This window comes from Hemitrygon akajei, chromosome 10 (assembly GCF_048418815.1).
Source record: "Hemitrygon akajei chromosome 10, sHemAka1.3, whole genome shotgun sequence".
NCBI lineage: Eukaryota > Metazoa > Chordata > Chondrichthyes > Myliobatiformes > Dasyatidae > Hemitrygon > Hemitrygon akajei.
In genome coordinates, this window is record NC_133133.1 from 124,369,622 (window position 1) to 124,397,167 (window position 27,546).

Below are 27,546 nucleotides of genomic sequence, written 5' to 3' on the forward strand. Positions count from 1 at the left end.
GAACCTCTGAATGATAAAGCCAAAGAACTTAAAGTTGCTGACCCTCTCCACCACTGATCCCTTAATGAGGACTGGCTCATGGACCTTTGGTGTCCTCCTCCTCCTCCAGTCAATAATCAGCTCTTTGGGTTTGCTAACATTGAGTGAGAGATTGTTGTTGCGGTACCATTCAGTTCTGCTTTCAATCTCCCACCTTTGATTCAATCAACAACAATGAACTTCAATGAACTTCAGTGCTGTGCATTGCTGCCTCCTCAGTCCCTTCTCAGACTGAGTTCTGGGCACCTCACCCACTCCTGCTCACTCATAGACTGAGGTTTCTTAACTTGCTCATAATCATTCTACCAATTAACATATATCTGTGACCTGGAATTACCAGCCTGTTATCACCAAAGCCACAGTCAGAGTCCAATTTCTTTATCTCCAGAGATTATTCACTATTTTGCCAATTTACCTCATGAGAGCTCATGTTTGGTCTTATAGTTTGCCTACAGTAGTGTAGACAGCTGTGGCTGTAGTGCATAAATCTACAGGTTTACGTTTCCCTCTTGGTGGGAATGAGCCAACTCAATAAGTTAATTGAAAACCAGTCCTGTTTTACTTCCCCCTGCTTTGTATGAAGAGTGTAGTTCTGTATGGCAGTACTTCCCCGTGTAGTCCAAAACCTAGTCCTGGTAGATTGAGGAGCCATGTGTAAATTCCCTGAAGTAGCTTGCCCACCATTGTTCATAACACAAAAACTTTGTGGACTTTTTGTAGCTCATTGACCTTTCCTCTGTGGTACTGCATGAAAAGTTTGTAGTATTTGACCTATACGTTAACTTTAATTCACTTTGACGGCAAGAGGCAGAGATAAGCATTATGGTGAACTGAGGCCTCACACTTCTCAGTGAGGATTGCAGTTATGTCTCTGCATTTAGACAAAGGTTTAGAAATGGGTACCTCAACATTTCAGAAATTCATCTAACCTGAGCTAAAACACCTAAATCTGGAAAATGTCTGTGTGTGTATGAGGACTAGGACTGCCAGACAAGGTGACAGCCTCTTCCCTCAGGCTATGAGACTAATGGGCTATAAGCCCCTGTCACCATTGAGATCTTGTCACTAGGGGAGCGTGTTGTTTACTGTACTGTTTACCTGTGCAGTGCACTACATGCACTTTGAATTATGCTCTATTAAGTTATTTGTGGCAATGTTTTGTTTTATGTGCTGTGTGTGATATAGCTTCGTGGCTCCACCGTGGTCCACATCTATGTGCGTGCCATGCACAGGTGTATGAATGTGTTTTTATATGTGCATGTATGTGCGTGTGGGTGTATATCTGTGTGTCTGTTAGGGCATGTGCTCGTGTGTATGAGTGTGTGTATGTATCTCAACCACCGCCCCTATCAGTGTGGTCTACAGAGTGACGAGTTACCATTCTCAACTTCCACTCACCTTAAAAAGATGTCCTCTGATATTGGCCATTGGTGCTCTGGGAACAAAGTGCTGGATTCCCACTCTATCTATACTTTTCATAACCTTATGCACGCATCTCTATCAAGTCACCTCTCATTCTCCTTCACTCCACAGAGAAAAGCCTTAGTTCATTCAACCTTTCTTTATTGGGCACGTTCTCTAATCCAGCAGCATCTTGGTAAATCTCCTCTGCACTCTCTCTAAGGTTTCTTAAAGTATAATAATGAGGTGATCAGAACTGAACGCAGTACTCCAAGTGTGGTCTAGCCAGGGTTTTATAGTACTGTATCATTATCTCATGGCTCTTGATCTCAATCCCTCAACTAATGAGGACCAATTTACTATATGCCTTTTTAATCACCCTATTATCTTTCATGGCAACTTTGAAGGATTTATGGACTTGGACCCCAAGATCCATCTGGTTCTCCACACTGCTAAGAATCTGATCAGTACCCTTGTATTTTACCTTCATGTGCAACCTTCCAAAGTGTATTACTTCACTGTTCAGATTGAACTCCATCTGCCACTTCTCAGACCAGCTCTGCATTCTTTTATATGTCCTGTTGTAATCTACCACGACCTTCTACACTATCATTATCATGCCTTACACTATGTTACCATAGCTTTAGTATTGCTGGTATTATTCTCGTGATGATAGTCTTCAAGTACTTATCAATGATCTCATTTTGTTACAATCTTGTTCTTCTGGATTTTTAGAGTTTTGCAAAGTATTATTTTGTTTCAAGATTGTACGTAGCCAGTTCTGAAAGCTTTCACATTTTCAGCAGTAAATAGACTGCTGCCCCAAGTGGCTCCAGATATTATTACAATTTGATTTAATAATATAAAATCCTAAAATACTGACTTAAATCCTAAAATATCCTATTTAACCATGAGCATAAACCATCACACACTATAATTAATCTGCACACCGATATAAGAAGCTACTTTTGAAAAGTTGTGGAAATACATTACCCCCGGGATATCCTGGCAGGATGTCTTCAGGTAGTGCCTTTGACCCATCAGTCATCTTCCTACCATCATAAATTTGCCAATGATCACATCATGCACAATTGCATCATAACACCTCAACAAATGAAGAACTTTTGTACTTTTGAGCCTATAAAAATTATTCACCCCCCCCCCCCCCACTCCTGGAAGTTTTCATGTTTTATTGTTTTATAACATTGAATTACAGTGGATTTAATTTGCCTTTTTTGACACTATCAACAGTAAAAGACTCTTTCATGTCAAAGTGAAAATAGATCTCTACAAAGTGATCTAATTACAAATATAAAACGCAAAATAATTGATTGCATAGGTATTCACCCCCTTCGAGTCAGTATTTAGTAGATGCACTTTTAGCAGCAATTACAGCCTTGAGTCTGTGTGGATAGGTCTCTATCAGCTTTGCACATCTTGACACTGCAATTTTTCCCCATTCTTCCTTACAAAACTGCTCAGACTCTGTCAAATTACATGGGGATAGGCACTGTGCCTCTGTGATCAATATCTATCAGTTGCAAAGTACAATAAATCCCAATACAATACAATTCCCCTTCAGGTCAGATCGAGTTCCAGTCTGGGATCCTGCTGAACTGAATTCAGACAAGTATTGATATTGGTTCATTATTGTCACATATACCAAGATACTGCGAAAAGCTTGTCTTACATACTGTCCATAAAGATTCAATCATCACAGTGCATTGAGGTAGAACAAGGTTAAACAATAACAGTGCAGAATAAACTGTGAAAGCTACTGAAATAGTGCAGTGTATGTGAATGGCAGAGTGCAAGATCAGAAAGGGATAGACTGTGAGATCAAGAGTCCATTTTATTATTCAAGGGGTCCTGGAGGCCAAGTCTTAATGTATATTTCAGGTGGATGTCGATAGATTCTTGATTGGTCAGGCCAGGAAGGGATATGCGAAGAAGGCAGGAGATTGGGACTGAGAAGAACATTGGATCAGACATGATGAAATGGTGGAACATACTTGAAGTGCCTAACAGCCTAATTCAGTTCCTATAACTTATGATCTCAAAGAGGCTGATAATGGCAGGATAGAAGCTGTCCTTGAACCCGGTGGTATGTACTTTCAGGCTTTTGTATCTTCTGCCCAATGGGGGAGGGGGAGTGTGAATGTTTGGGGTGGGTGGGATCTGTGATTATGCTGGTTGTTTTACTGGGGCAGCAGGATCTGTGGAGGGGAGTCTGGCATCGATGATGGGCTGACCTGTGTGCACGACACTTTGTTGTTTCTTGCGGACACATGCAGAGCAGTTACCATACTCAGCCCTTAGGCATCCCCACACAAACTTCAGCAACAGAATTTGCTGGAGGAGCTCTGCAGATCGAGCAGTGCCTACGCAATGAAAGGAATTGTTAATATCTGACACATGGATGGAATAAAAAAGGAGGCCAATGGGCTGTTTAAGAGGAAAGGGTTAACTTGATCATAGATTATATTAAAAGTTTGGCACAATATTGTGGGCTGAAGGGCCTGTTCTGTGCTGTACAATTCTATGTTCTATAATTTGGTTTGAACTCTTGCATCAGAACTGCAGACGAAATTCCTCATTTTAGCCCTCATCCTCAGATTCTGTCCTTGACTTCTCACCTGGAGAAACATCCTTCCTCCATCCAGCCTGTCAAGCCCTTAACAGATTTTAAAATCCACAGTCTAACTCTCCACATATTGCAAAACTGCCATTCTTGATCAGGTGAACCTCTATGAAACTTCCTTCAAGGAAAGTGCATCGTTTCTGAGGGAAGGAAACCAAACTTGCACTGAGTTCTCCAGGTGCAGTCACACCAAGGCCTGATACAACTGGTAGAGGAATTTTTACTCCTGCAACTAAACCACATGTCATTAGGGCTATGTAGCAAATGCCACTTTCTCTCCTACTCTGCTTCCACAGGAAACTAAAGGAATTTGGCATGTATCATCAACCCTCACCAATTTTTATCAATGCTCCATAAAGGCAATGCTATCTGGATGCATGTCAGCTTGGTATGATAACTATGCTTCACATGGCTGCAAGAAACTGCAGAGTTGTGGACACAGCCCAGCATATCACAGGAAACAGCCACCACTCTATCGGCTCGATACTTTTCACTGCCTCAGTAAAGCAGCCAGCATGTTCGAAGTCCCTACCCACTCTGGACATTTGCTTCTCTCCTCTCCCCGACTGAGCAGAAGATACAAAAGTCTGAAAGCACAGACGACCAGGCACAGACTATAACATGACCCCTGTGAATAGTGATCTATAAAGCAGGATCTATACTGAGACCTTTGGTGCTTACAATATAAATGTAAATGAATGCGTTAGTAAGTTTTCAGGCAATACATGGATTGCTGGCATTGGGGATGGTGGAGAAGTAATGAGACAGCTATGGATGGTGATCCAAAAGCAGAGGATAGTCTAGAATTAATAGGCACAAAAATAACAAGATGACACGAATGAAATCCAAAGGTGAAATCACAATGTACTAGAAATGAAACTCCTACGATTGAGTGCTAATACTTTGCTTGGCCTTAAAGCCTTAAAGGGACGGCGGCAGTTAACCATGCTCCAGGGAAATGGAGAACCAAAACATGGATGCCTGCTGCTGTTCAGTCCGGACCATGACAGCAGCCCCCCCCCCCCCCCCCCCCCACACTCCACTCCTAGGGCCAACTCCTGACATCCCAGGGTGCACAGGATGGTGCTGGTGAAAGTCCACCATCAAGGTAGGGTCCAGGATGTCCCAAGAAGGAATCCAGTTTTTTTCTTCTGGGCCATATCCCTCCCAGTCAATGAAGAACTGCTTTTTATCTTGAACTATGCAGGTGTCCAAAAAGTCAGCGGACTATGTAGGTGGGTTTTTTCAACAATTCTGAGAGGTGGAGGAGGTTTGGGAATTGGAGCCAAGGAGCCGGCACTCAAGGGTTTGAGGCAGAATACATGGAATGTGGGGTAAATCTGCATGGTGCTTGGAAATTGGAAATGATCAGTAACTGGGATGATGCATCTTAGGATTTTGAATAGACCAATGTAATAAGAGACCAGTTCTCCAGATTCAGCCTGCATGTGATCTCCAGTTGACAGCCAGCACCCACTGACTAGGAAAAAGTGTTGGTCCCTGTCCTCTCTGGCGGTTGGCTTGACCTTGTTGTGGCCAAAATTGTCTCTCTCACCTTAGCCATTTCAGGTGACATCACTGGACCAGTTGTTCCTCTTCTTGTTCCAGGAAGAGCAGACGACGGTGCTCAAATTGGCATTCGCAAGCGGACATCCAAACAGATGAAATGTGAAATGTGCTGTGCGCAGGGTCTGCACAGATCAAGTTGCCACTCCGGGTGGTAAGGATCCCCGATGCGAGACATCTGAGAGTTCTTTCTGGGTCTTGGTTGACCCTCGCTATTTGCCCTTGGTTTGACAATAGACAATAGACAGTAGGTGCAGGAGTAGGCCATTCGGCCCTTCTAGCCAACACCACCATTCACTGTGATCATGGCTGATCATACACAATCAGTACCCCGTTCCTGCCCTCTCCCCATATCCCTTGACTCCGCTATCTATAAGAGCTCTATCTAACTCTCTCTTGAATTCATCCAGAGACTTGGCCTCCACTGCCTTCTGGGGGAGAGCATTCCACAGATCCACCACTCTCTGGGTGAAAAAGTTTTTCTGCATCTTTGTTCTAAATGGCCTGCCCCTTATTCTTAAACTGTGGCCTCTAGTTCTGGACTCACCCATCAGCAGGAACATGCTTCCTGCCTCCAGCATGTCCAATCCCTTAATAATCGTATATGTTTCAATCAGATCCCCTCTCATCCTTCTAAATTCCAGTGTATACAAGCCCAGTCGCTCCAATCTTTCAACATATGACAGTCCCGCCATTCCGGGAATTAACCTTGTGAACCTACGCTGCACTCCCTCAATAGCAAGAATGTCCTTCCTCAAACTTGGAGACCAAAACTGCACACAATACTCCAGGTGAGGTTTCACCAGGGCCCTGTACAGCTGCAGAAGGACCTCTTTACTCCTATACTCAATTTGCGGTTAGAACCCAGATGACAGACTGGCTGAGGCCCCAGTGAGCTCACAAAAGGCCTTCCACAATCTTGAGGCAAACTGGGAGCCACGATCAGAGATGACGTCCTAGAGAAAACTGAATCCTGAAGACGTGCTGTAAAAATGAGCTTGAAAGTCTTTGAAGCTGATGGTAGTTTGAGAAGGGATATGAAGCGGCAGGCCTTGGAGAATCGGTGCACGACCATCATGGTTACTGTATTATTACCCTGAGATGCCGGAGAACCAGTGACAAAGCCCATAGAAATGTGGGATCGGTCAAGAGTGAGCAGGAATTGGGAGAGGCCGAAGCAGACCTTGAAGCTGTGCTTGGGGTTCTTTACTTTGTGCACAGACATCATATGCTAGGACATATTTCCCGGACATCTTTATTCATGCCTGGTGATCAGTAACGTATTTTAATTAACTCTTGGGTGTGAGATGCCCCTGGATGCCCAGCAAAATTCAGAGTGCCCCCAGTTGAGCACCTCTAAATGATCAAGTACAGGAACAAAGATACATCCAGGAGGACCATTCCCAGGATATACCCCATTTTGCTCTTGGGCTCAGCACGCTATCAAGTTTATGTTCCAGCAGATGGATGCCAACACACTAAAGATGGGAATCATAGTTGAAGGGTCCTCTTCTCCTGTTGGGAGAGGGTGTCTTGTTTTTGACTTTTTGATCCTGGGCGGTAAGTAATAAGGAATTTGAACCAATTAGAGAATAGGGACCAAAATGCCTTACTGGAATTCACCCCTTTTGCATCTTGGATGTAGGCTAGTTTTTCCTGGTCGGTCCATACCACAAACGGATGTTTGGACCCATTCAAACAGTGCCTGCACTCCTCCAGTACCAGTTTATTGGCCAACTATTTGCAATGTCGTAGTTTGCCTCCATGGGAGAAAGTTGTCTTGAGTAGAAGGCACAGCGATGCAGTTTGTCATCTGAGCAGGATGTTGGGACAAGATGGCCCCTACTCTCCTACTTTTGTTGACCTCCACAGTGAAAGGCAAGTCCGGGTCCGGTGGAACTGTCTTAGGTGCAGACATGAACTTTTGTTTTAACTCCACAAAAGCCACCTCAGCCCCTGGGGTCCAGTGGAAGGGCCCAGTAGATCTCTTGGTGGGGTTGTAGAGTAGCGCTGTCACCAAACTGAAATTGCAAATGAACTACCTATAAAAGTTGGCAAAACTTCAAAACCGATAGGAGTTGTTTCATGGAGGAGGGTTGCAGCCAGTTCCGCACAGCCAGGGTCTTATCGGAGGGGGTCCATTTGTAGATTGCTATTAGATGTAATAAACTTAAGGAAGGAGACCATGGATACATGAATTTGCCCTTCTTCAGCTTGATGAATAGTTGATTCTTGAGAAGCCATTGTAGAACCTGCCAGACGTGCTAGAGGTGTTCTTGAGTGGACAAGGAGAAAATGAGTACATTGTCTAGGTAGACAAAAATAAAGTGGTGTAGCATCTCCTGGAACACTCATTGATGAAGGCTTGAAATACTGCTGGAGTGTTTGCCAACATGGAAGACATGACTCGGTTATTGGCCCATTCGTGTGTTGAATGCAGTTTTTAATTTGGCTCCATCATGAATGCAGGTTAGGTTGTAGGCACTGATCCAGTTTAGTAAATACTGTAGTTCCCCAGAGAATCTCAAAGACTGTGCTCATGAGAGGGAGAGGGTACCAGTTTTTAAACAGTGATAGTATTTTGTCTCCTATAGTCTATGCTTACCATCCTTCTTGGTGACAAAGGAAAACCTGGCCTCAGTAGGAGATGTGGATGGCTGAATAAACCCAGACACCAGGGCTTCTTGGATGTAAACCCCCATGGATTTTCTCTCTGGGGCCTATAAAGAGTTGAGCTGTCCCTGAAGAGGAAGTATACTGGATAGCAGATCGAAGGTGCAGTCATAGTCCCTGTGATGTGGTAAAGTGGTGGTCCTTTTCTTGCTGAAGACTTCCAGCAGGTCCAGATATTCTGGAGGTACCCTAGACAAATCAGATACACTGAGGTTAGAGGACGAAGGTTCATGTAATTCAGGAGACATGTTGGAAGTTGTCTCAGAAGTAAACTCAGGAGATAGTTTGGGAGGGAAGTCGGGAGGTGTCTTGGGCCCCTTTCGGAGCCAATTCTTTTTGCACTGATTTGATCAGCCTAGAATGATGCTAGTAGTCCAATTGACACTCAGATTGTGGGATGACAGCCAATGAATGGTACTTCTGGGGACCAACTAAGATGGAACTTGCTTGATTCCACATGTTGGCCAATCTTGAGCTTGAGTGGAAACATTTGGTGGTTGATCTGTCACAGCTCCAATGGTCTCCCATCCAGGGCTATGGCTGAGACACTAAAAGGGGGTTTTCAATCTTCTGGCCAATCCAAGAAACTCTCTGCTGCACTAGAGTCAGTATTGAATTGAATTGGCTTTATTACTTACATCCTTCATATACTTGAGTAAAGATATTTACATTACGTCTCCATCTAAATATGCAATGTGGAATTTATAGTAACTTATAATAAATATTATGTACAACAGGACAGTCAATATAGCACAGAAATACAATTGTATCAGCGTGAATTAATCAGTCTGATGGCCTGGTGGAAGAAGCTGTCCCTGGAGCCTGTTGGTCCTGGCTTTTATGCTGTGGTACCATTTCCCTGATGGTAGCAGCTGGAACGGTTTGTGGTTGGGGTGACTCAGTTCCCCAATGATCCTTTGGGCCCTTTTTACACATCTGTCTTTGTAAATGTCCTAAATAGTGGGAAGTTCACATCTACAGATGAGCTGGGCTGTCCGCATCACTCTCTGCAGAGTCCTGTGACTCTGAGGGAAGTACAGTTCCCATACCAGGCAGTGATGCAGCCAGTCAGGATGCTCTCAATTGTGCCCCTATAGAAAATTCTTAGGATTTGGGGGCCCATACCGAACTTCCTCAACCATCTGAGATGAAAGAGGCTTACTGTTATGCTTTTTGCCACCACTCAGCCAGTACGTACAGACCACATGAGATCCTCGGTGATGTTTTCACAGTGAAACTTAAAGCTGTTCACCCTCTCAACCCCAGATCCATTGATGTCAATAGGGGTTAGCCTGTGTCCATTCCTCCTGTAGTCCACAACCAGCTCTTTTGTTTTTGCGACATTGAGGGAGAGGTTGTTCCCTTGACACCACTGTGTCAGGGTGATGACTTCTTCTCTGTCGGCTACCTCATTATTATCTGAGATTAGGCCCATCAGTGTAGTGTCATCAGCAAATTTAATTATCAGATTGGAGCTGTGGGTGGTGATACAGTCATGAGTATGCAGAGAGTATAGGAGGGAGCTTAGTACACAGCTTTGAGGGGCACCTGTGTTGAGAGTCAGAAGGGGAGAGGTGAGGAAGCCCACTCTTACCAGCTGCCAGCAATCTGCCAGGAAGTCCAGGATCCAGCTGCACAAGGGTGAAGGCCGAGGTCTCTGAGCTTCTTGTCAAGCCTGGAGGGGATCTATGGTGTTGAATGCTGAACTGTAGTCCAAGAACAGCATTCTCACATAAGCATCCCTCTTCTCCAAGTGTGTAAAGTGTCTAGGGAATATTTTTGGTTCCCCATGAAAGTTTCACGGGGAGCACCACTTCGGAAGGAGCTAAACTGCGAGTGAGGCTAGCAACCATCACAGCCCGCCCTGCACTGGACAGTCCCATGAGTTTCCTGGCAACTTGGGACTGGAGATCAGATGGTGCCTGGACTCTCCACAGTAAATGCAGCATCTCTTTCCTTCTCTCTCATTCGGCTTGAGAAATCTTGGTCTGGCTTATTTGCATAGGCTTCTTGGAGGCCAAGATTGGCAGCAGTTGAGAGGTCCTGGTCTGGGGAATAGGAGAGAATGAAGGATAATCGGGGGGGAAAGAGTCTCTTCGGAATACCCCCTTCATCCACCCCCTCTTCTTTCCATTACTCAGTTATCAAGTTGAATTCCCACGTCCTCTCTGAAAAGAGGTCTGTATGCGCACAGACGGGTAACTCATTCTCCCAGAGAGCAGTAGCCTGGGAAAGGGCTTTTCCAGTAAGGAGTGAGATGATATGAGCTACCATACTGCATTCCGATGCAAATTTGGATGGCTGTATCTCGAAGACCAAATAGCATTGCACCAAGATACCTCGTCATGCTTCGGGGTTACGATCGTATCGCTCAGGAGCCAGAAGATGCAGCAATCCCTTCCGAGTATTGGCGTCTCCAGCTTGAACATGCCCAGAATTGGAAACCGCTCTGGCCAAACTCAGATCCTGCCGATCAGAGTCAGAGTTTCCGGAGAGGGTGAGGATCTCCTGAAGAATGCAGCCATGTCTGCCTGCAGTTGCTCCCTGGTAGGCGAATGCGGTTTGCAGACATTCGAACTCTGCTGTGTTCATGATGGCTCAATCGTGCTGTAACAAGAGAGCTATGGATTGTGGTAAACTCAGTCAACACAAACAAAATCTAATTAACAGATGGATTAGATGGTCCCAAAGGAAACAACAGTGTCACAATAGCATCACAAGTGCACAGATATACAAATATTAAGAAGTCAAAAAGAATAAAAAATAAGTTACCTAAAAAACTCTAACAGGAGGGGGGGATCATCACTTCCCCAGCTACAAGTTAATTCATCATAGAGCCTAATGGCCAAGGGTAAGAGTGACTTCATAGCGCTCTTTGGAGGCGCATAGTTGTGTTAGTCTATTACTAAGAGTGCTCCTCTGTTCAGCCAAGGTGGCATGCAGAGGGTGAGAAACATTGTTCAGAATTGCCAGGATTTCCCATAGGTCCTTTGTTCCCCCACAGCCTCCAGTGTGTCCAGTTTGACTCCTATAACAGAGCCAACCTTTCTAATCAGTTTACTGAGCCTGTTAGCATCACCCATGTTGATGCCATTGCCTCAGCACACCACCACATAGAAGATTGTACTGGCGACAACAGACTGGTAGAATATGTGAAGGAGAGACCTGCATACTCCAAAGGACCTCAATCTCCTCAGGAAGTAGAGGTGACTCTGACCCTTCTTGTACACAGCCTCTGTGTTGGTGCTCCAGGCAAGTCTGTCATCCAGGTGCACCCCCAGGTACTTGTAGGTCCTCACCACATCAACATCATCACCATCAATAGTAACAGGGAGCAGTGCAGGCTTTGTCTTCCTAAAATCCATCGCCATCTCCTTTGTCTTACTGATGCTGAGCTGCAGATGATTCAGTTTGCACCATTTGGCAAAGTAGGGCCCTTTATTCAGCCTGCTGTCCTGCCTTTATACACCCAACTATTGCTGAGTCATCAGAGAATTTCTGCAGATGACATGACTCATTAAGCACTGAATGCTCAGCACGGGGCCTTTAAGTACAAATTTTCCATGAAGGAATGTGGCAGGCAATAATTGGCAGTCTGAGTCTTAAAGGGATAATGGTAGCTAACCATTCTCCGGGGAACCGGATCGCCGAAACTTGGATGCCTGCCATTGTTCAGTGGAGACCATGACAGTAGATGATTGCCAAAGGATACAGTATGGTACAGATCAGTTGTAGATATGGGTGGAGAAATTGCAGATGAGTTTAATGCGGCCAAGTGTGAGTTGTTATACTTTGGAAAATCAATTGTAAAGGGACGGTGCACAGTTAATGCTGTTAAATCCTTAAGAGCATTGGTGTACAGAGGAATCTTGGGGTCCAAGTCCATAACACCTTGAAAGCGGCTACACAGTCAATAGGGTGGTAAAGAGGCAAATATGATAGAGGTGTTACATTGGCTCTTAGACAGACACATAAATGTTCAGGGAATATCGGGATACGGACACTGTGTACGCAGAAAGGATTAGCTTAGTTAGGTGTTTATTTACAGGTTTAATTAGTTGAGCACTACATTGTGGGTCAAAGGGCCTGTCCAGTGCTGCACTATTCCATTCTCTTTGTAAAGGCATTAAACCCAGAACTCATCAATCTGTGCTACTCCAGAATTTCTGCAGCAAAATGCCCACCAGCTCCATTGGATCAGTTTTCCTATCACCTACCAGCTTAAACTGACTACGTCAGAATTCTCCCTATCATCCACCCTTATCCTTTTTTCCAGTTACTAATTATCAGGCTCAAGTCTGGCACATCAATCTGACAAAGGCAGTGCCACAAGAAGGCCACATGCATCATTAAGGACCCACACTGTGGGACATGCCCACTTCTCATTACCACCATCAGGAAGGAGGTACTGGAGCTTGAAGACCCACACTCTCCACCAAAAGATTTCTGAATTGTCCTTGAACCATAAACACTACCTCACCAGTTCTCTTTTGTAGTATTCATTTCTGGATTTATTTGTAACTTGCATTGTGTTACTGTCACTAAACTACAAATTTTATGACTTATGCCAATGACAATAAACCCCATTCTGATTTCTGATTCTGATTCTAATTCTGACACAGCACGTAAAAGTGCACAGTGCATGTAAGGTTCTTTAACCTATGATGTCTGTGCCAAGCATGGCGGCAATTTAAGCTAATCTGCCTTCACATGAACCACCTCCCTCCATTCCCTACATAAGCATATGCCTGTCCAAAAGCCTCGAGTATTCCTCCAGTAGATTGGCTTCCATCCCCACCCTGGCAGCACATTCCAGGCTCCCACTATTCTTCATGTTGACGCATCTTCTTTAAACTTTCCCACAAGTAAATCATTCTGACTTTTTAGATGCATCTCACAATCTTAGAAACATTTATCAGGAGACTCCTCAGCCTCTGACTGAGGAACCAATTCAAATGACCAAACTGTTCTTATAGCGAAGACCTTCTAAGTCAGGCAGCATCCTCGTAAATCACTTCACACTCTCCACAATCTCCACATCCTTCCTATAATGGAACAACCAGAACTACCCACTGTACTCCAAGTGTGTCTAACCAAACTTTTATTCAACTGCATCATTACATCCTAACTTTAATAACCAACGTCCAAATCAATGAAGGCAAGCACACTGTTCACTATTAATCATGTGACCACATTCAGGGATCTATACAGCTGGACCTCAACATCCCACTGTACATCACCTCTGTTCAGGGTCCTGCCTTTAACTATATACTGTCCGTTCATGATGAACTTCCCAAACTTCGCACATTCACAGATTAAACTCTATCTGCCGTTTTTCTGCCCATAATTGATAGATATATCAATTTACTGTTCATGTCCTTGAGATGATGGTGGTGAGGTGTTGCAGACTAAAACATAAAACAAAACAAAAAGGGCTGGTCGTTGAATTCAGAAGGGGTGGGGGATATGGGTTGTGCACGAGCTTCAGTTCACCTCCACAGTGTTGAGGTAGAGTGGCTTTACAGTTTTAAGTTCCTAGCTGTGAACATCAACAATAGCCTGTCACGGCCAAGAAAGGTCACCAATCCTCTACTTCCTCTGGAGGCAAGTGCAAATCAATGGCTTTGTGGCCAAGTCTGTGGGTGATATGAAGGTAAATGGATGGGCATGCAGTGTTGAGCAAGCAGGGAGTCTGCAGGATTTAGACGGACTCAGAGAATGATTAAAGAAGTGGCAGATGGAATATGGTGTAGGAAAGGGTATGGTCATGCACTTTGGTAGAAGGAATAACAATGTAGTCTATTTTCTAAATGGGAAGAAAATTCAGTAATCAGAGATGCAGAGGGATTTGAGAGTTTTTGTGCTGGATTCCCTAAAGATTAACTTGCAGATCAAGTCAGTGATAAGGAAGGAAAAAGCAATTGCTTACATTCATTTTGATAGGACTAGAATACAAAAGCTAGGATGTAATGATGAGGCTCTATAAGATATTGGTCAGATGTCACTTGGAATATCGTGAGCAGTTTTGGGCCACTTATTTAAAAAGATTATGCTGGCATTGGAAAGGATCCGGAGGAGATACAGGAGAGTGATCCTGATAATAAAAGGTATGAGAACCATTTGATGGCTTTGGGCCAGTACCCACTGGAGTTCAGAAGAATGAGGGGTGATCTAATTGAAATCTATCCAATATTGAAAAACCTAGACAGAGTGCATATGGAAAGGATGTTTCCAATAGTAGGAGAGACTAGGACCAGACAGCACAGTCTAACAATACAAGGACATCCCTTTAGATCAGAGATGAGGAGGCATTTCTTTAGCTAGACAGTGGTAAATCTGTGGAATTCATTGCCACAGATGGCTGTGGAGGTTAAGTCATTGTGTGTATTGAAAGAAGAGGTTGATAGGTTCTTGATTAGTCAGAGCATCAAAGGTTATGGGAAGAAAGCAGGAGCTTCTAATAGTCTAACCTTGCTCCCCTTGTCTGATTATGGTCTTCTGGAGGCTAAATAAATTCAGTATGTCCCAGTCGACTCTCACCAACTTTTATTGATGCACTATAGAAAACATTCTCTCTGGTGCATAATGGCTTGATATGGTTGGTGTTCTGTATGAGACTACAAGAAACTGCAGAGAGTTGTGGACGCATGAAAGCCAGCCTCCTCTCTATGGACTCAGTCTATACTTCTCACTGCCTCAGTAAAGAAGCCAACATAATCAAATAGCCCATCCCAGATATTCTCTCTTCTCCCCTCTCCCAAGGGGCAGAAAATACAAAACCCTGAAAGCACATATCACCAGTTTCTATCCCATTGTTATCAGACTCTTGAATGTCTATCTTGTAGGATAAGGTCGACTCTTGGACTCATAATTTATCTCATTATAAGTTTGTACTTTATCATTTACTGCAACTGCACTTTCTGACAGCTTTTACAGTTTATACTGCAATGTTATCTTACCATGTTCTACTCAATGCACTATGTAATCATTGTATGCAAGACAAGCTTTTCACTCAACTGTATCTTGGTACATGTGCCAATAAGAAATTAATTCCAATACCCTCTGGTAAAGGTACTGCTGGGGAGGGATTTAGACGCAGTGACAATGACGGAGCAGTGAAATGTTTCCAAGTCGGAATGGTGTGTGGTTTGAGGTGGCAGTGCCCTCTGCCCTTGTTCTCTTTGATGGTGAAGGTGGCAGATGCTGTCAGTGTCACCTTGCTGTCTTCAACTGGGTGTCCTTCTCCCCAGCCCACACTCTGTTCCCTCTCCTTTCCCTGTTCCCTTTCCACTCCAACCATCACTGAATCCCATTGGTCTGTGGCTCCCTGCATTCTGAAACACAATTCCCAACATAATTTGTCTGGCAATCCTTCTCATTGTTCCCTGCATTTTCTAATTCTTTATTGATTAACCTGCTCATCATCTCATCGGCAAGCAGTGACTTCTTCCACTCTTCTTTTACGTCTGTTTTTTCAACTTGAATGCATTCCTGGAACTGTAAGAGCCTGTGATTTCCAGTTTGGAGACGGATTGAGCAATCCAGCGCTTTGCTGTCTCCGAGAAGATCCAGGAAGCAGCGAGCATGAACCTCGAGGTGAAGAAACTATAAGGCCATTTCACCAATTAAAGCTTGCATTATTCGCCAATGAAAGCAACGAGGAAGATTGAAAGATTGAGGCGAATGTGGAGGGGGAGCATCAACTGCCTGCCTTCTGATCACTGCTGGGATTGCTCAGCTGCCAAGGGGGAAGCCTCTGTGGCCTGTTGCTGTGCCTGAAGTCTCTCTCTTTCAACAATGCTGGAGAATGTTATTGAAATTTCTCCATATGGCTTTTGGACTTTGGACTATTTTTCAATCTTTCTTGTTGTTTTTGTGCGGGTGGGGAAAGGGAGATTTGGGGGACAATATTCTTGTGTTTTGCGCAGGGGTAGGAGTGTTCGGGGGTGGGTTGATTATCGTGATGGTGGGTTTGCTGCTTCTCTCTGAACTGATTTCCATATATATATGGAAATATATCGAATGACTTGGCCTCCAGAGCTGTCTGTGGCAATGAATTTCACAAATTGCCCACCCTCTGGCTAAAGAAATTCCTCATCACCTCAGTTTTAAAGGGATATCCTTCTATTATGAGGCTGTGCCCTCTGGTCCTTGACATCTTCACTATAAGAAACATCTTCTTTGCGTCCATTCTATTGTGATATATCTGGATAGGATGCTTTTTGTGGTTTATAAAAATTGGTAAGGATCAATTGGGACGTGTCAGATTTCTTTAGCCTCTGAAAGATGAGTTCCCGGAAAACACACCTGAGTTAATGCTATGTGGGGCTGGGCGTGAGATTTGTGGCCTTCCCACTCATCTCTGCTCTGATCAAATCCTCATCTTACTTATCTGATGTCTGTAGAATAGAAAAATCCACCCCGGAAGGAGCCTAGTCCGCCAGGAGAGTGGGTTCTATTGAACTAAACGATAACTGTTAGCTGTGTTTTTTTTTGTCGCTCTGAGTGTGCTCCATTGTGTGTGGATACACTGAGATAATGTGAGTTGATTTTATCCCCAGCTTTTGTACACAACTATAGGGTTGTATAAACAATTTATGCCTGGATTCCCATGCGTAGAATCCAATCATGTGTGAGGCACTTAAGTGTAATCAGAGCTATTACCCGTGGATATGAGCAGAATCCAGCTCTTATTTCCATCTGCGCTCTGAGAACATGTGGCGGGTTATAGAAAGGTCAGCACTAATGCTGATTAGGTGCAGTTGGCCAGAATAGAAGTGCATCAGGATTGCTGAAAGTGTTGAGAACTGTGCTTAGCATGCTCGGAAAATGGAATGACAGTTGGCCAATCTTTGCAGCACTCCACCTCAGAAAAATGGGCTTCATTCAAGAATAGTACACTGACAGCACATTAAAGTGCTTTACCCAGGGGTAATATGGCAAGACTCCATGCAGACCGGTGCAGGAACTTGCTATGATGCAATTTCTAAAGATGTAATCATTAGAATTATATCTGAATGGAATAGTTTTATGATTTTATTAATGCATTCAGCTTAGTAGATACCTGCAACATCAATTCATGAGAATCAGTGATTACTTGGACACATGTTAATCACAATTCAGAACTAGTGAAAATTCATTGACTTAGAACATTAACTATATCATCTCCACTGATGCTATCTGACCTGCTGAGAGTCTCTTATCCTTTCCTGCTTTCAGTTCAGATTTCCAGCATTGTGTTCTTCTTTTGCTTTTAGATTATATAATCTCTTCTCAGTACTACTATTGGGCACAAGGTTCAGGAGGTACAGGAGCCTTAGGTCCCACACCACCAAGTTCAGGAGCAGTTATTACCCTATAAACATCAGACTCTTGAACCAGTGTTGGTAACTTCATTCACACAACTCTGAACTGATTGTATTATGCTTTAAAAATGTTATTTGCACAGCTTGTGATCTTTTGTCAATTTGTTATTTGTCAAACTTTCCTTATGCATGGTTTTTCATAAATTCTATCATATTTCTTTATTTTGTTTTCCTGTAAATGTCAGCCAGGAAAAAAATGTCACTATAGTATATGGTGACATATACATCCTTTGATAATAAATTTACTTTGACTTTGAATTTTCTTTTTGTAAATTCATTGCTGTTTATCCTAGGTTAAAGTAATTACACTACATTTAGTTCTGCAGCTGTAATAGGACCCAAAAGAACTGCAGCTTCTTTCTATCTAATCTTTTGTACAATTTGTTGTTGGTAGAGATGAGAGATAAATGATGACTTAGCCAAGACTTAAAAAACAAGTCCAGTCAAGAGTTAGACAGCAGAGGTCAGATCTTAGCTCGTGCTCTGAATATTAATGGATATTTTCTTCCAATGCATGTTCTAAAACTATTGATTTACTTAAAGGGTATAATGTAGTCGTACGAATACCTTCAGGAGCCACAAACATTGATGTACGGCAGCACAGTTACTCAGGGAAACCAGAAGATGACAACTACCTTGGTAAGCATTTTGAGTATATGGTGGTTCCGCTGCTCACTGCTGCACAGAGTGTATAATATAATCCAGTTTATACTTAGCCATTCTGCCAACTCCTATACATCAACCATACCTGCTTTAGGATTACAATCATGATTTCCTCCATTGTCCATTACAAGCTGCATGTATTCTTCCATTTGCAATCTGCAATGCAGATGCAGCTTCAGAGAGCAGTGGACCATAGAAAACTTATAATTAAAACAGAATTTTCCAAGTTGATGAAGGGCCATCAACTGGAATGGACTCTGGCTCTCTTTGGTTTTATTTCAGATTTCTAACATCTGCAGTCTTTTTTGGCTCATCAACTTCTGTTTGTTTAATTCTATACTCTGAAGAAAAAATACCTTTGAACCTAGAGACCTCTGACTTTCCATGATGAACACTGAATAATTCAACTCTGGCCTCATTACAGGGAAAAGCGGATCATCTTGCAAAACAGTAATTGTTTTTTTTTCCTTTGTAGAGGAATATTTTGATTTTATTTCCAGGTTGTCTCTTGGAGTATTTTAATTCAAGTCTGGGATGGAGGTGGGTCCAAGGCACAAGCCAGCAATTATGCTCCCATTAAGTGGACATTCTGTACGTCTCAGCCAAGTCCATAAGCATTGAACCCAGCTGAGTGGATTCTTCCTCAGTTCATGCCGTACATGCTCACTTAAACACAATCAATACCCAGCTCTCATTCACATTGTTCATGATTCTACTTGTACATGCCTGGAACTGGCCCCCTCCACTAAAATAGCTCAATATTTGAATGCCCAGGCCCAGCTCTTTCAATACTAAAAATCCATTAAAAACAGGGTGACTTATCATTTAATGTCGGAGGGGGAGATGGGGAAGAGGAAATTTATGCCCTGTTTACCTCAGTGCTGCTGCTTTAACAGTATTTCTGGTCTCTCTCTCAGCATTATCTGACAGCCAAGGCGATTTCATCCTGAATGGAAACTTTGTGGTGAGCATGTTTAAGCGAGAGGTAAATGTACAGGGAACCACAATCGAATACAGTGGCTCAGACAGTGACGTGGAACGGATTAACTGTACAGGCCGAATTGAAGAAGAGTTGATTCTTCAGGTAAGGACTTCTGCACTTTTATATAGGTATCATAGGTAACTTTTCCCCAGTGAGGAAATCCCAGCTTCTTCTGAGCAATCCCCATGGCTTTATCATTTTTTCTGACGGTTACCTTGAAGCTGTTTAGTTCCACTTGTAGTTAGCTTTAGTTTGGGACATTCACAAATTTTTTCTCTTTAAATACTGCTAGGTTTTGTCTGTTGGAAATTTGTACAACCCTGATGTGCGTTACTCCTTTAATATACCAATAGAGGATCAGCTGGGATTGTTTGTTTGGGACCCGTATGGTTCATGGCAAGAGTGCGATAGACCGTGCCAAGGTAAAATTCAATCAGTTATTTACATTCAAGCTTTCAAACTTTCACAATATCAAAAAAAATGTTTAGCTGTTATTTACAAATGACACCCACACCCTATATCATTTACCCACACCCTATATCATTTACCTAGGACCCAAGGGTGGCGAACCTTTTTGAGAGTATGTACCTATATTGGCAATAAGCTAAAAAATTCTCTCTTGTGCTGTGGTAATTTTGAGCAGAGATTATTATGGATTAATAAATTAGTAACAAAAGTTATGGAAGTTTTTTTAAGGGAAAAGGATGAGTCCTGTTCCTTATTTAAGTGTGTTCATTTTTACTTGTAATGAAGGTGTAACAGAGATAGATTGAAATAAATGAAGCATTTTAGAAACCTGTTCAAAAATATTAATATGAACCTTCTATAAAAACAAAGTATTTCTAAATATTTTTGCTATTGTAACAATTTACTGCCTATATGCTGATGTGTACATCAAGACTGGGAGGACTTCAAAACGTATCATCCAACTTTAGGTGTTCTCACAGCTGTCTAGCTGGTACCAATCCTGTGGAAACATCTCACTGCTCTTGGGTTGTAAAGAAAAATCATTGACTGCTTCAATTGGCAGTAAAGATAATCATTATGTATCTTTTTATTGTGGGTGGGGTGTAAAGAATCAAGGGGCAGCATTGCACGCCAGCAAAATATTTGTGTGTGCCATAGGTTCGCCACCCTGAGTAGGCTACTGACTGCTCTTTACCACTGAGCTCCACATATCTCTTTTGAATCCTGTCACTTATTCCAGGCATATTGTGCTAAATGTGTTTTCATATCTGAGAATTACAGGAAATGTAATTCACAATTTTGCATTTTCTGTTAATCATCCCAAGGAGCTTAATGCATGCCGGTCAATTAATCGGCCTGTTCTTCTTTATGTTTGCTAATTCAGTCCAGAACTTGACTTCAGACCCATGTCTATGAACTCTGAAGGCAAAGTAGAACCTTCTGTATGACTTTACCCACAGTTAATGCAAGCAACACAAACACTGTTCCCTGTCACGAAGGCTTGGTGGACGGGGTAGCTCAGCATCATTGTGATACCGATTCCACCCATGAGGTGGCAGAAAGGAAAATTATTTTGCCTTATTCAATTAGGGCCCTGGAGATATCTTGAGTTTATGAATGTGCCTTCAAACATTATTACTGAGTAGGCTTTGGAATAAGGTTCCCCAGTAGTTTTGCCATTTCTCTTGAAAGTATTCATGGCTCTCTGGCCACAATTCCAAAAGAATTGGGCAATATCCTTTGGTGATCATGAGGAGCTCTTGTCTTTGAGTAACTGGAGATTGAGAAGTGACTCACTCATCATCTGCCCTTGATGAGGAGAAATCCAGGCTGATTTCCTCTTCATAAAGGAGCAGTGATTTGTTGAATTGAACCTTCCTCACACAATCCAGGTGAAGATTCGGCAACTCATCACAGATAGCCAATCAGTTCTTTTTTTTTAATCCATAGCTCACTGATGTAACTATTCCCTGTGTTTAATTTACTTATGTGAAAAATATATTCTGAATTCTAGAATATACAGGAAGTATAATGTCCAAAAGTTAACATTTCAGAGTGCAATGCTCTGTCTATCTTTGGTAATGCTGTGTTGTATAATTCTAAGGTGACCACAGCAACACTGTTTGCATCCTGTAAACAATCCTGCCTAATGTGAAGGGGGAGTGACAATTATTTCATTGGAGTGTATCTCGGTGAAATGGTCCTGTTTTTCTTCCTATCAAAGAGTAAATGAAGAATAATTATATCATTCAGAGAGCTCCTGCCAAAAGGTCAGAGGTGCTGTTGGACAGATTTGCTGTGAGAGAATTGAGGATGTGAATATTGATGTGCTTCCATCTGATGCACACAGGGGAACGGAGGAGAAAGGTGGTCTGTGTGCGGAAAGCAGATCAGCTAGTTGTTTCTGACCAACGATGCGAGCACTTACCTCGCCTGACTGCAGAGAGTGAGCTGTGCAATATGGACTGTGAATTAAGGTAAAATATCTTTATGAAACAGAATGTTCAGCAATTCTGTTTTTGTTTCCTTGAGACTGAAGAATTATGCTGCCCTTACAAGGACATAGTTCTCTGAAAGTAGCCTTGGAGGTTGACAAGATGGTGAAGGAGGGGTTGGCATATGGCTCTTGACATAGCCAACAATGATAAGTATCATTCTGTACCTTAAGATTGCGATCCTCACTATCAATAACATCAACTGCAGACATACTAATTTTGTCTTTCTTTCATCTCCCATTGAGCATAAGATACAAAAACCTGAAAGAATATAACAGCAGGCTCAAAGACAGATTCTATCCTGCCGTTATCAGACTCCTGAATAATAAAATGCACTCTCCACCTCACTATCAACAGCACCACCAATTTTCATATCATCTACAAACATACTAATTTTGTCTCCTCTTCCCTCTCCCATCAGGCAGAGGTGCAAAAGCCTGAAAGCACCTTCCAACAAGCTGAACGACAGCCTCTGCCCCACTGTTATCAGACTCTTGAAAGGAACTCTTGTATGATAAGATGGACTCCTGACCATGCAATCTATCTCATGATTTTGCACTTAAGTTTTGATTCACTGCACTTTCTCTGTAGATTTTACATTTTATTCCGAATTCTTTAATTGTTTTGCCTTGTTCCACCTCAATGCACTGCGTAGTTATCTGATCTGTATGAATACTGTGCACGGTAAGCTCTTCACTGCAGCTTGGCACATAGAACATTGAACATTACAGAATAGTACAGGCTCTTTGGCCCGCAATGTTGTGCTGACCTTTTAACCTGCTCTACAGTCAATCTAACCCTTCCTTCCAACAGAACATTTTCCAATTATCCATGTGCCCTCTAAGAGTTTCTTAAATACCCCTAATGTGTAATGTAACTACCACCCGTGGCAGGATGTTCCATACACACAACAATCTCTGTGTAAAGAATTTACTTCTGACATCCCCCACTATACCTTCCTCCCATCACTTTAAAGTTGTCCCCCCTTGAATTTGCCATTTCCACCCTGGGAAAAGGTCTCTGGCTATCCACTATATTTGTGTTCTTATCATGTGACCTGTGACAATAAAACCTAAACAGAAACCAAAAGCCAAAAAGGAAATCCTGTATTCACATCCAACTTATTTATTTCTATAATAAAAGTAAGGATTTCAACACCAGTCCCTGGCGTTCTATTGATCAAAGGCCTGCACTCGCAATAATTAGTTCTCTGCCTCCTGGCACCGTTCATTGAGGTACCAATTTTCCAACTTTTCCTATGTCCCATTGGCTCTAGAGTCATAGCATAGCACAGAGCACAACACTGAAGTGCAGGAAATTGAAAGGTAATCTTATTGAGGTGTATAAAATCATGAGGGTCAGAGATAGGGTGCATGCATTCAGTCTTTTTCCCGGGGTTGGAGAATCAAGAGCATAGGTTTAAGGTGAGAAGGGAAAGATTTAATAGGGGCTTGAGGGAAAGCTTTTTTTACACAAAGAGTGGAGAGTGTGTGGAATGACCTGTTAGGTGAAGTGGTTAAGACAGGTAATTAACAACTTTTATAAGACAGTTGGACAGGTACGTGGATACAAAAGGTTTTGAACATCATGGGCCAAATGTGTGCAAGTGGGTCTAGCTTGGAGGGGCAACTTGATCAGCATAGACCGAAGAGACCAAAGGACCAGCTGTCATGCTGTATAACTCTATGATTCTATGAGCATGGAGAAAGGCCCTTCAGCCCAATCTCATCCATGCCAATTATGATGACCATAACACAATTCCTATCTACCGGTGTTTGGCTCATTCTTCCTCTAAATCCATCCTATCTACGTACTTATCCAAATGCCTCTTAAATGTGTTACTGTACCTGCCTCAATCACTTCCTCGTGGTGTATTCTATATACTCACTATCCTCTGTTATAGAAAGTTCTCCTCATTCCCTTTCAAATCCTTCAGCTCTCATCTTAAACCTAAACCCTCCTGGAAATAAGAATATGTTCATTCATCCCATCTGTACCCTCATGATCTTACACATTTTGATCAGATGACATCTAAGCCTCCTAGGTTCCAAGGAATGAAATTCAGATCTGCTGGTAACTCAGGTCTTGGACTCCTTGCAGCATGCTCCCAAATCTTTTCCACTCTCTTTCCGATTAAATGATATCTTTCCTATAAGACGGTGATCAAAACTACATGCAATACTCCAAGTGCGGTCTCACAAATGTCTTGTACAACTAGAACATAGCATCCTGACTTCTATACTCAATCCGCTGACTGATGAATGCTGACCTGCTAAATGCCTTTTTCACCACATTGTCTACCTGTGACACTGCTTTCAGTGAACGATGCACATGTACTCTCTCCAGTGCCTGACCATTCACTATGGAAGTCCTACTCTGATTTGGCCTACCAAAATACAACACTGCGCAGTTAGCTAAATTGAAAGCCACCTTGGCCCTGTACCCAGCTGATCAAGATCTCTCTGTAATTTTTGATAACTTTCTTCACCATCTGCGATACCACCTACTTTAGTATCTTACACAAACTTAGTAACCCACCTTGCTAATTCATAACCAAATTGTTAATATAATAAAACAACAGAGGTCCAAGCACAACACTGATCAAGGCCTCCAGTTTTAGAAATAACCTTTGATTCTCTGCTTCCTACCATTGAGACAAATATTAATCCAATTATTTGTCTTCTCCTGGGTCCTTTGAGGACTCACCTTCCAGACAAGCCTGCCTCCTGGGACCTTGTTCAACACCTTTACAAATATATATATACAAATACAAATATATAAGCCCTACCCCCATCTATCCTATTGATTACCTCTTTGAAAAACTCCTAAGAGATTTGTCAGGCATGATTCCCCATGCACTAAGATGTGCTGACAATCCTTAATTAGACCTTGTTTATTCAAATGCTATCAAATCCTTTCCCACAAATCCACCTCCAGTAACTAACCCACCGCTGATGTCAGACTCACTAACCTATACCAAGGCTCATCTTTGATTTGCATTTTTACAATGCTGTCACAGTAGTCACTTTCCAGACCTATGAACTTCACCTGTGCCCAGAGATAAAGGAAAGATCTCTGCAAGGGCCTCTTCAGTTTATTATTGAGCTTGCCACAAGTTCTGAGAATGCATTTGGTCAGGCCCTGGGGAATTATCCATCTTAGTGTCCTTTAAGGCCTCCAGTACTTCCTTCAAGCTATTTGTATGTGGTCCAAGTCATCACTACTTACTTCTGTCATTTCTTTAGCATTGATTATTTTCTCCACTGCTAAGAAACTGTAGAAAGCCGATGAGAAATATTAATTATAAAGCTCTCGCATCTTCTCCAGCTCTACACAAAATAGAGCATAAAGGGGGACAGCACAGGAACAGGGCCTTCCGCTCACAATGTTGGTCTGAACTAATTAAGCTAATGAGACCAACTCATTTCTGCCTGCACATGTTCCATATCCCTCCATTCTCTGCACATTCATTCTCTTATCTAAACTGCTTCTTAAATGCTTCTATTGTATCTGCCTGCAGTAGCAGCCCCGGTAGCTTGTTCCAGCTACATGCAATTCTGTGCTGACCTTTCCCTAAATTCTTCAACTATAATGTTTTTTTTCCCTCAGTGAAGACAGATGAAAAATATTCCTTTAATAACTGTGTTATAGGGAAATGTGAATAGGATAGGACTTTATTCCCTGGAATGTAGGAGAATGAGAACAAAGAATGTAGAAGAGTACAGCACAGTACAGGCCCTTCAGCCTATGATGTGGTGCCTAGCTTGTAATTTCAAAATAATCTTTCCTTCCCACACAGCACTCCATTTTCCTTTCATCCATGTGCCTATCTAAATTTTATAGAGATATACAAAATTGCAAGGAGTTAGATAGGCTGAACTCTTGAAGTCCCTTTTCCCTTTGGGGTTGTTCACTATAACCAGAGGTGATACATTTGCAATGAAAAGTGAAATATTTAAGGGGGTAGTGTGAGTGTAGAATGAGATGACAGCAGAAGTGGCAGATGCAAGTTCAATTATAACATTGAAGAGAAGTTTAGATAGGTACATGTATAAGAAGGGTATGTAGGGCAATGGTCTGGGTGCATATAGATAAGACTGGCAGATGACCAGTCCAGCATCGACAAGATGGGCCAAATGAACTGTTTCTGTGCTGTATGAATCTATGATTCTTAAAAGTTCTCTGGGTCCACACACAGATGCCCCTTTAGTTTGCAATGGGCTCTATTCTTTCCCTGGAAACCCTCTTCCTCCTAATATTGATATTGGTATTGGGTTATTTTTGTCACATGGACCAAGATACAGTGAAAAGCAGGAACAACGATAAAGTGCAAAATCATAATGTGGTAGATTGTGAGGCCAAGGGTCCATCTTATCATACAAGGTCCATTCAAGAGTCTAATAACAGTGGGATAGAAGCTGTTCTGAGCCTGGTGGTACATGCTTGTAGGCTTTTACAACTTCTGCCTGATGGGAGAGGGGAGAAAAGAGAATGTTGGGGGTAGGTGGGGTCTTTGATTATGCCAATATATACAAAATGCTTCATGATCTTCCTCAAACCTGTTTGCCAGGATACAGTATATCATACCCATTATTTGCCTCCCTTTATATTTTTCATCCCCCCCCCCACCCCCACTCATAACAAGTCCCTGGAAATCTGTCCCTTTTTAGTTACACTTCTACTGTTTAACTATCCATCCCTTGATATCCCCTGACATGTAAGATGTCATGAATTTGCTGCCCTTTACACTTTGCTTTCAAAGAGCGTGTCGATCCTGAACTCCCTCTATTTCACCTACAAATGATTATCATTCATAAGAGACAGACCTACTTGGAGATCACTGCTTCCAAATCCACATTTGCCAGATCCTGCCAAATGGATCTGAGGTCAGCTTTCCCCCACTTCAGAAGTTCTGGTTCATCCTCATCCCTATCCAAAACTAAGCTTTTCACACTAAGGCATGCCCATCCAAGATCGAGGAATTCCCTTCCCACTATAACCTCCCTTTGGCTTGTCTCCATATCTGGTCCCCTTGTTGATTGTCAGGAGACCTGTATCCCACCACCCACCCACCCCCACCACACACCTACAAGGTGATTGCTCCATTTTATGAATATGATGTAGGGATTCCTTAATTTCATTAGGCAGAATTCACCCAGACTGTTAAGTTCGCTGTGTATGTTACGTTGTACATTATTATGTTTCGGGGGCAGGGTTTTTCTCATATTTATATGACATTGCCATTTGTTTACGAGAGAATAAAGTGTATGTTGGAAGTAATTATACTCATGTCGATTTTTGTCAACAATCCTACAGTGACTTCATTTAGATTCCCAGAGTCATAAAGCAATACAGCACCAGCACAGGCCTTTAGCTCAACCATACCATGCCAACCATGGTGCCCACCCAGCTAGTTCCAGTTTCCTGTGTTCAGCCCATTTCTCTCCGAGTGCCACCCACCCAGGTACCTATTCAAGTGCTTCTTAAGTGATACTGTTGTACCTGCCTCAACCACTTCCTCTGACAGATTGTTCCAAATACTCACCACCCTCTGAGTGAAAAAGTTACCCCTCAGGTCCCTTTTAAATTACTCCCCTCTCATTCTAGATCCATAATTTGGATTCTCCTACCCTACGTCTGTTATGCACATATTTTCTATGCCTTTAATAATTTTAAATACTTCCTTTAGGTTGTCCCTCATTCTCCTCTGTTTCAAGAATTAAAGACCTAGCTAGAATTAAAGAACTAACAAAA

At 42.5% G+C, this 27,546-nt stretch overlaps 1 protein-coding gene across 2 annotated transcripts in view; it reads left to right on the forward strand.

Annotated features, from left to right (window-relative positions):
- The window catches only part of LOC140734642 (A disintegrin and metalloproteinase with thrombospondin motifs 20-like), a 536,409-nt gene that overhangs the window by 281,872 nt on the left and 226,991 nt on the right, over window positions 1–27,546 (forward strand). For both annotated transcript variants that reach the window (XM_073058884.1, XM_073058885.1), the window contains 4 exons: window positions 18,229–18,324; window positions 19,266–19,432; window positions 19,623–19,752; window positions 21,648–21,774. In XM_073058884.1, the coding sequence (XP_072914985.1) occupies window positions 18,229–18,324; window positions 19,266–19,432; window positions 19,623–19,752; window positions 21,648–21,774 (520 nt within the window). The remainder of the gene's footprint in view (window positions 1–18,228; window positions 18,325–19,265; window positions 19,433–19,622; window positions 19,753–21,647; window positions 21,775–27,546) is intronic.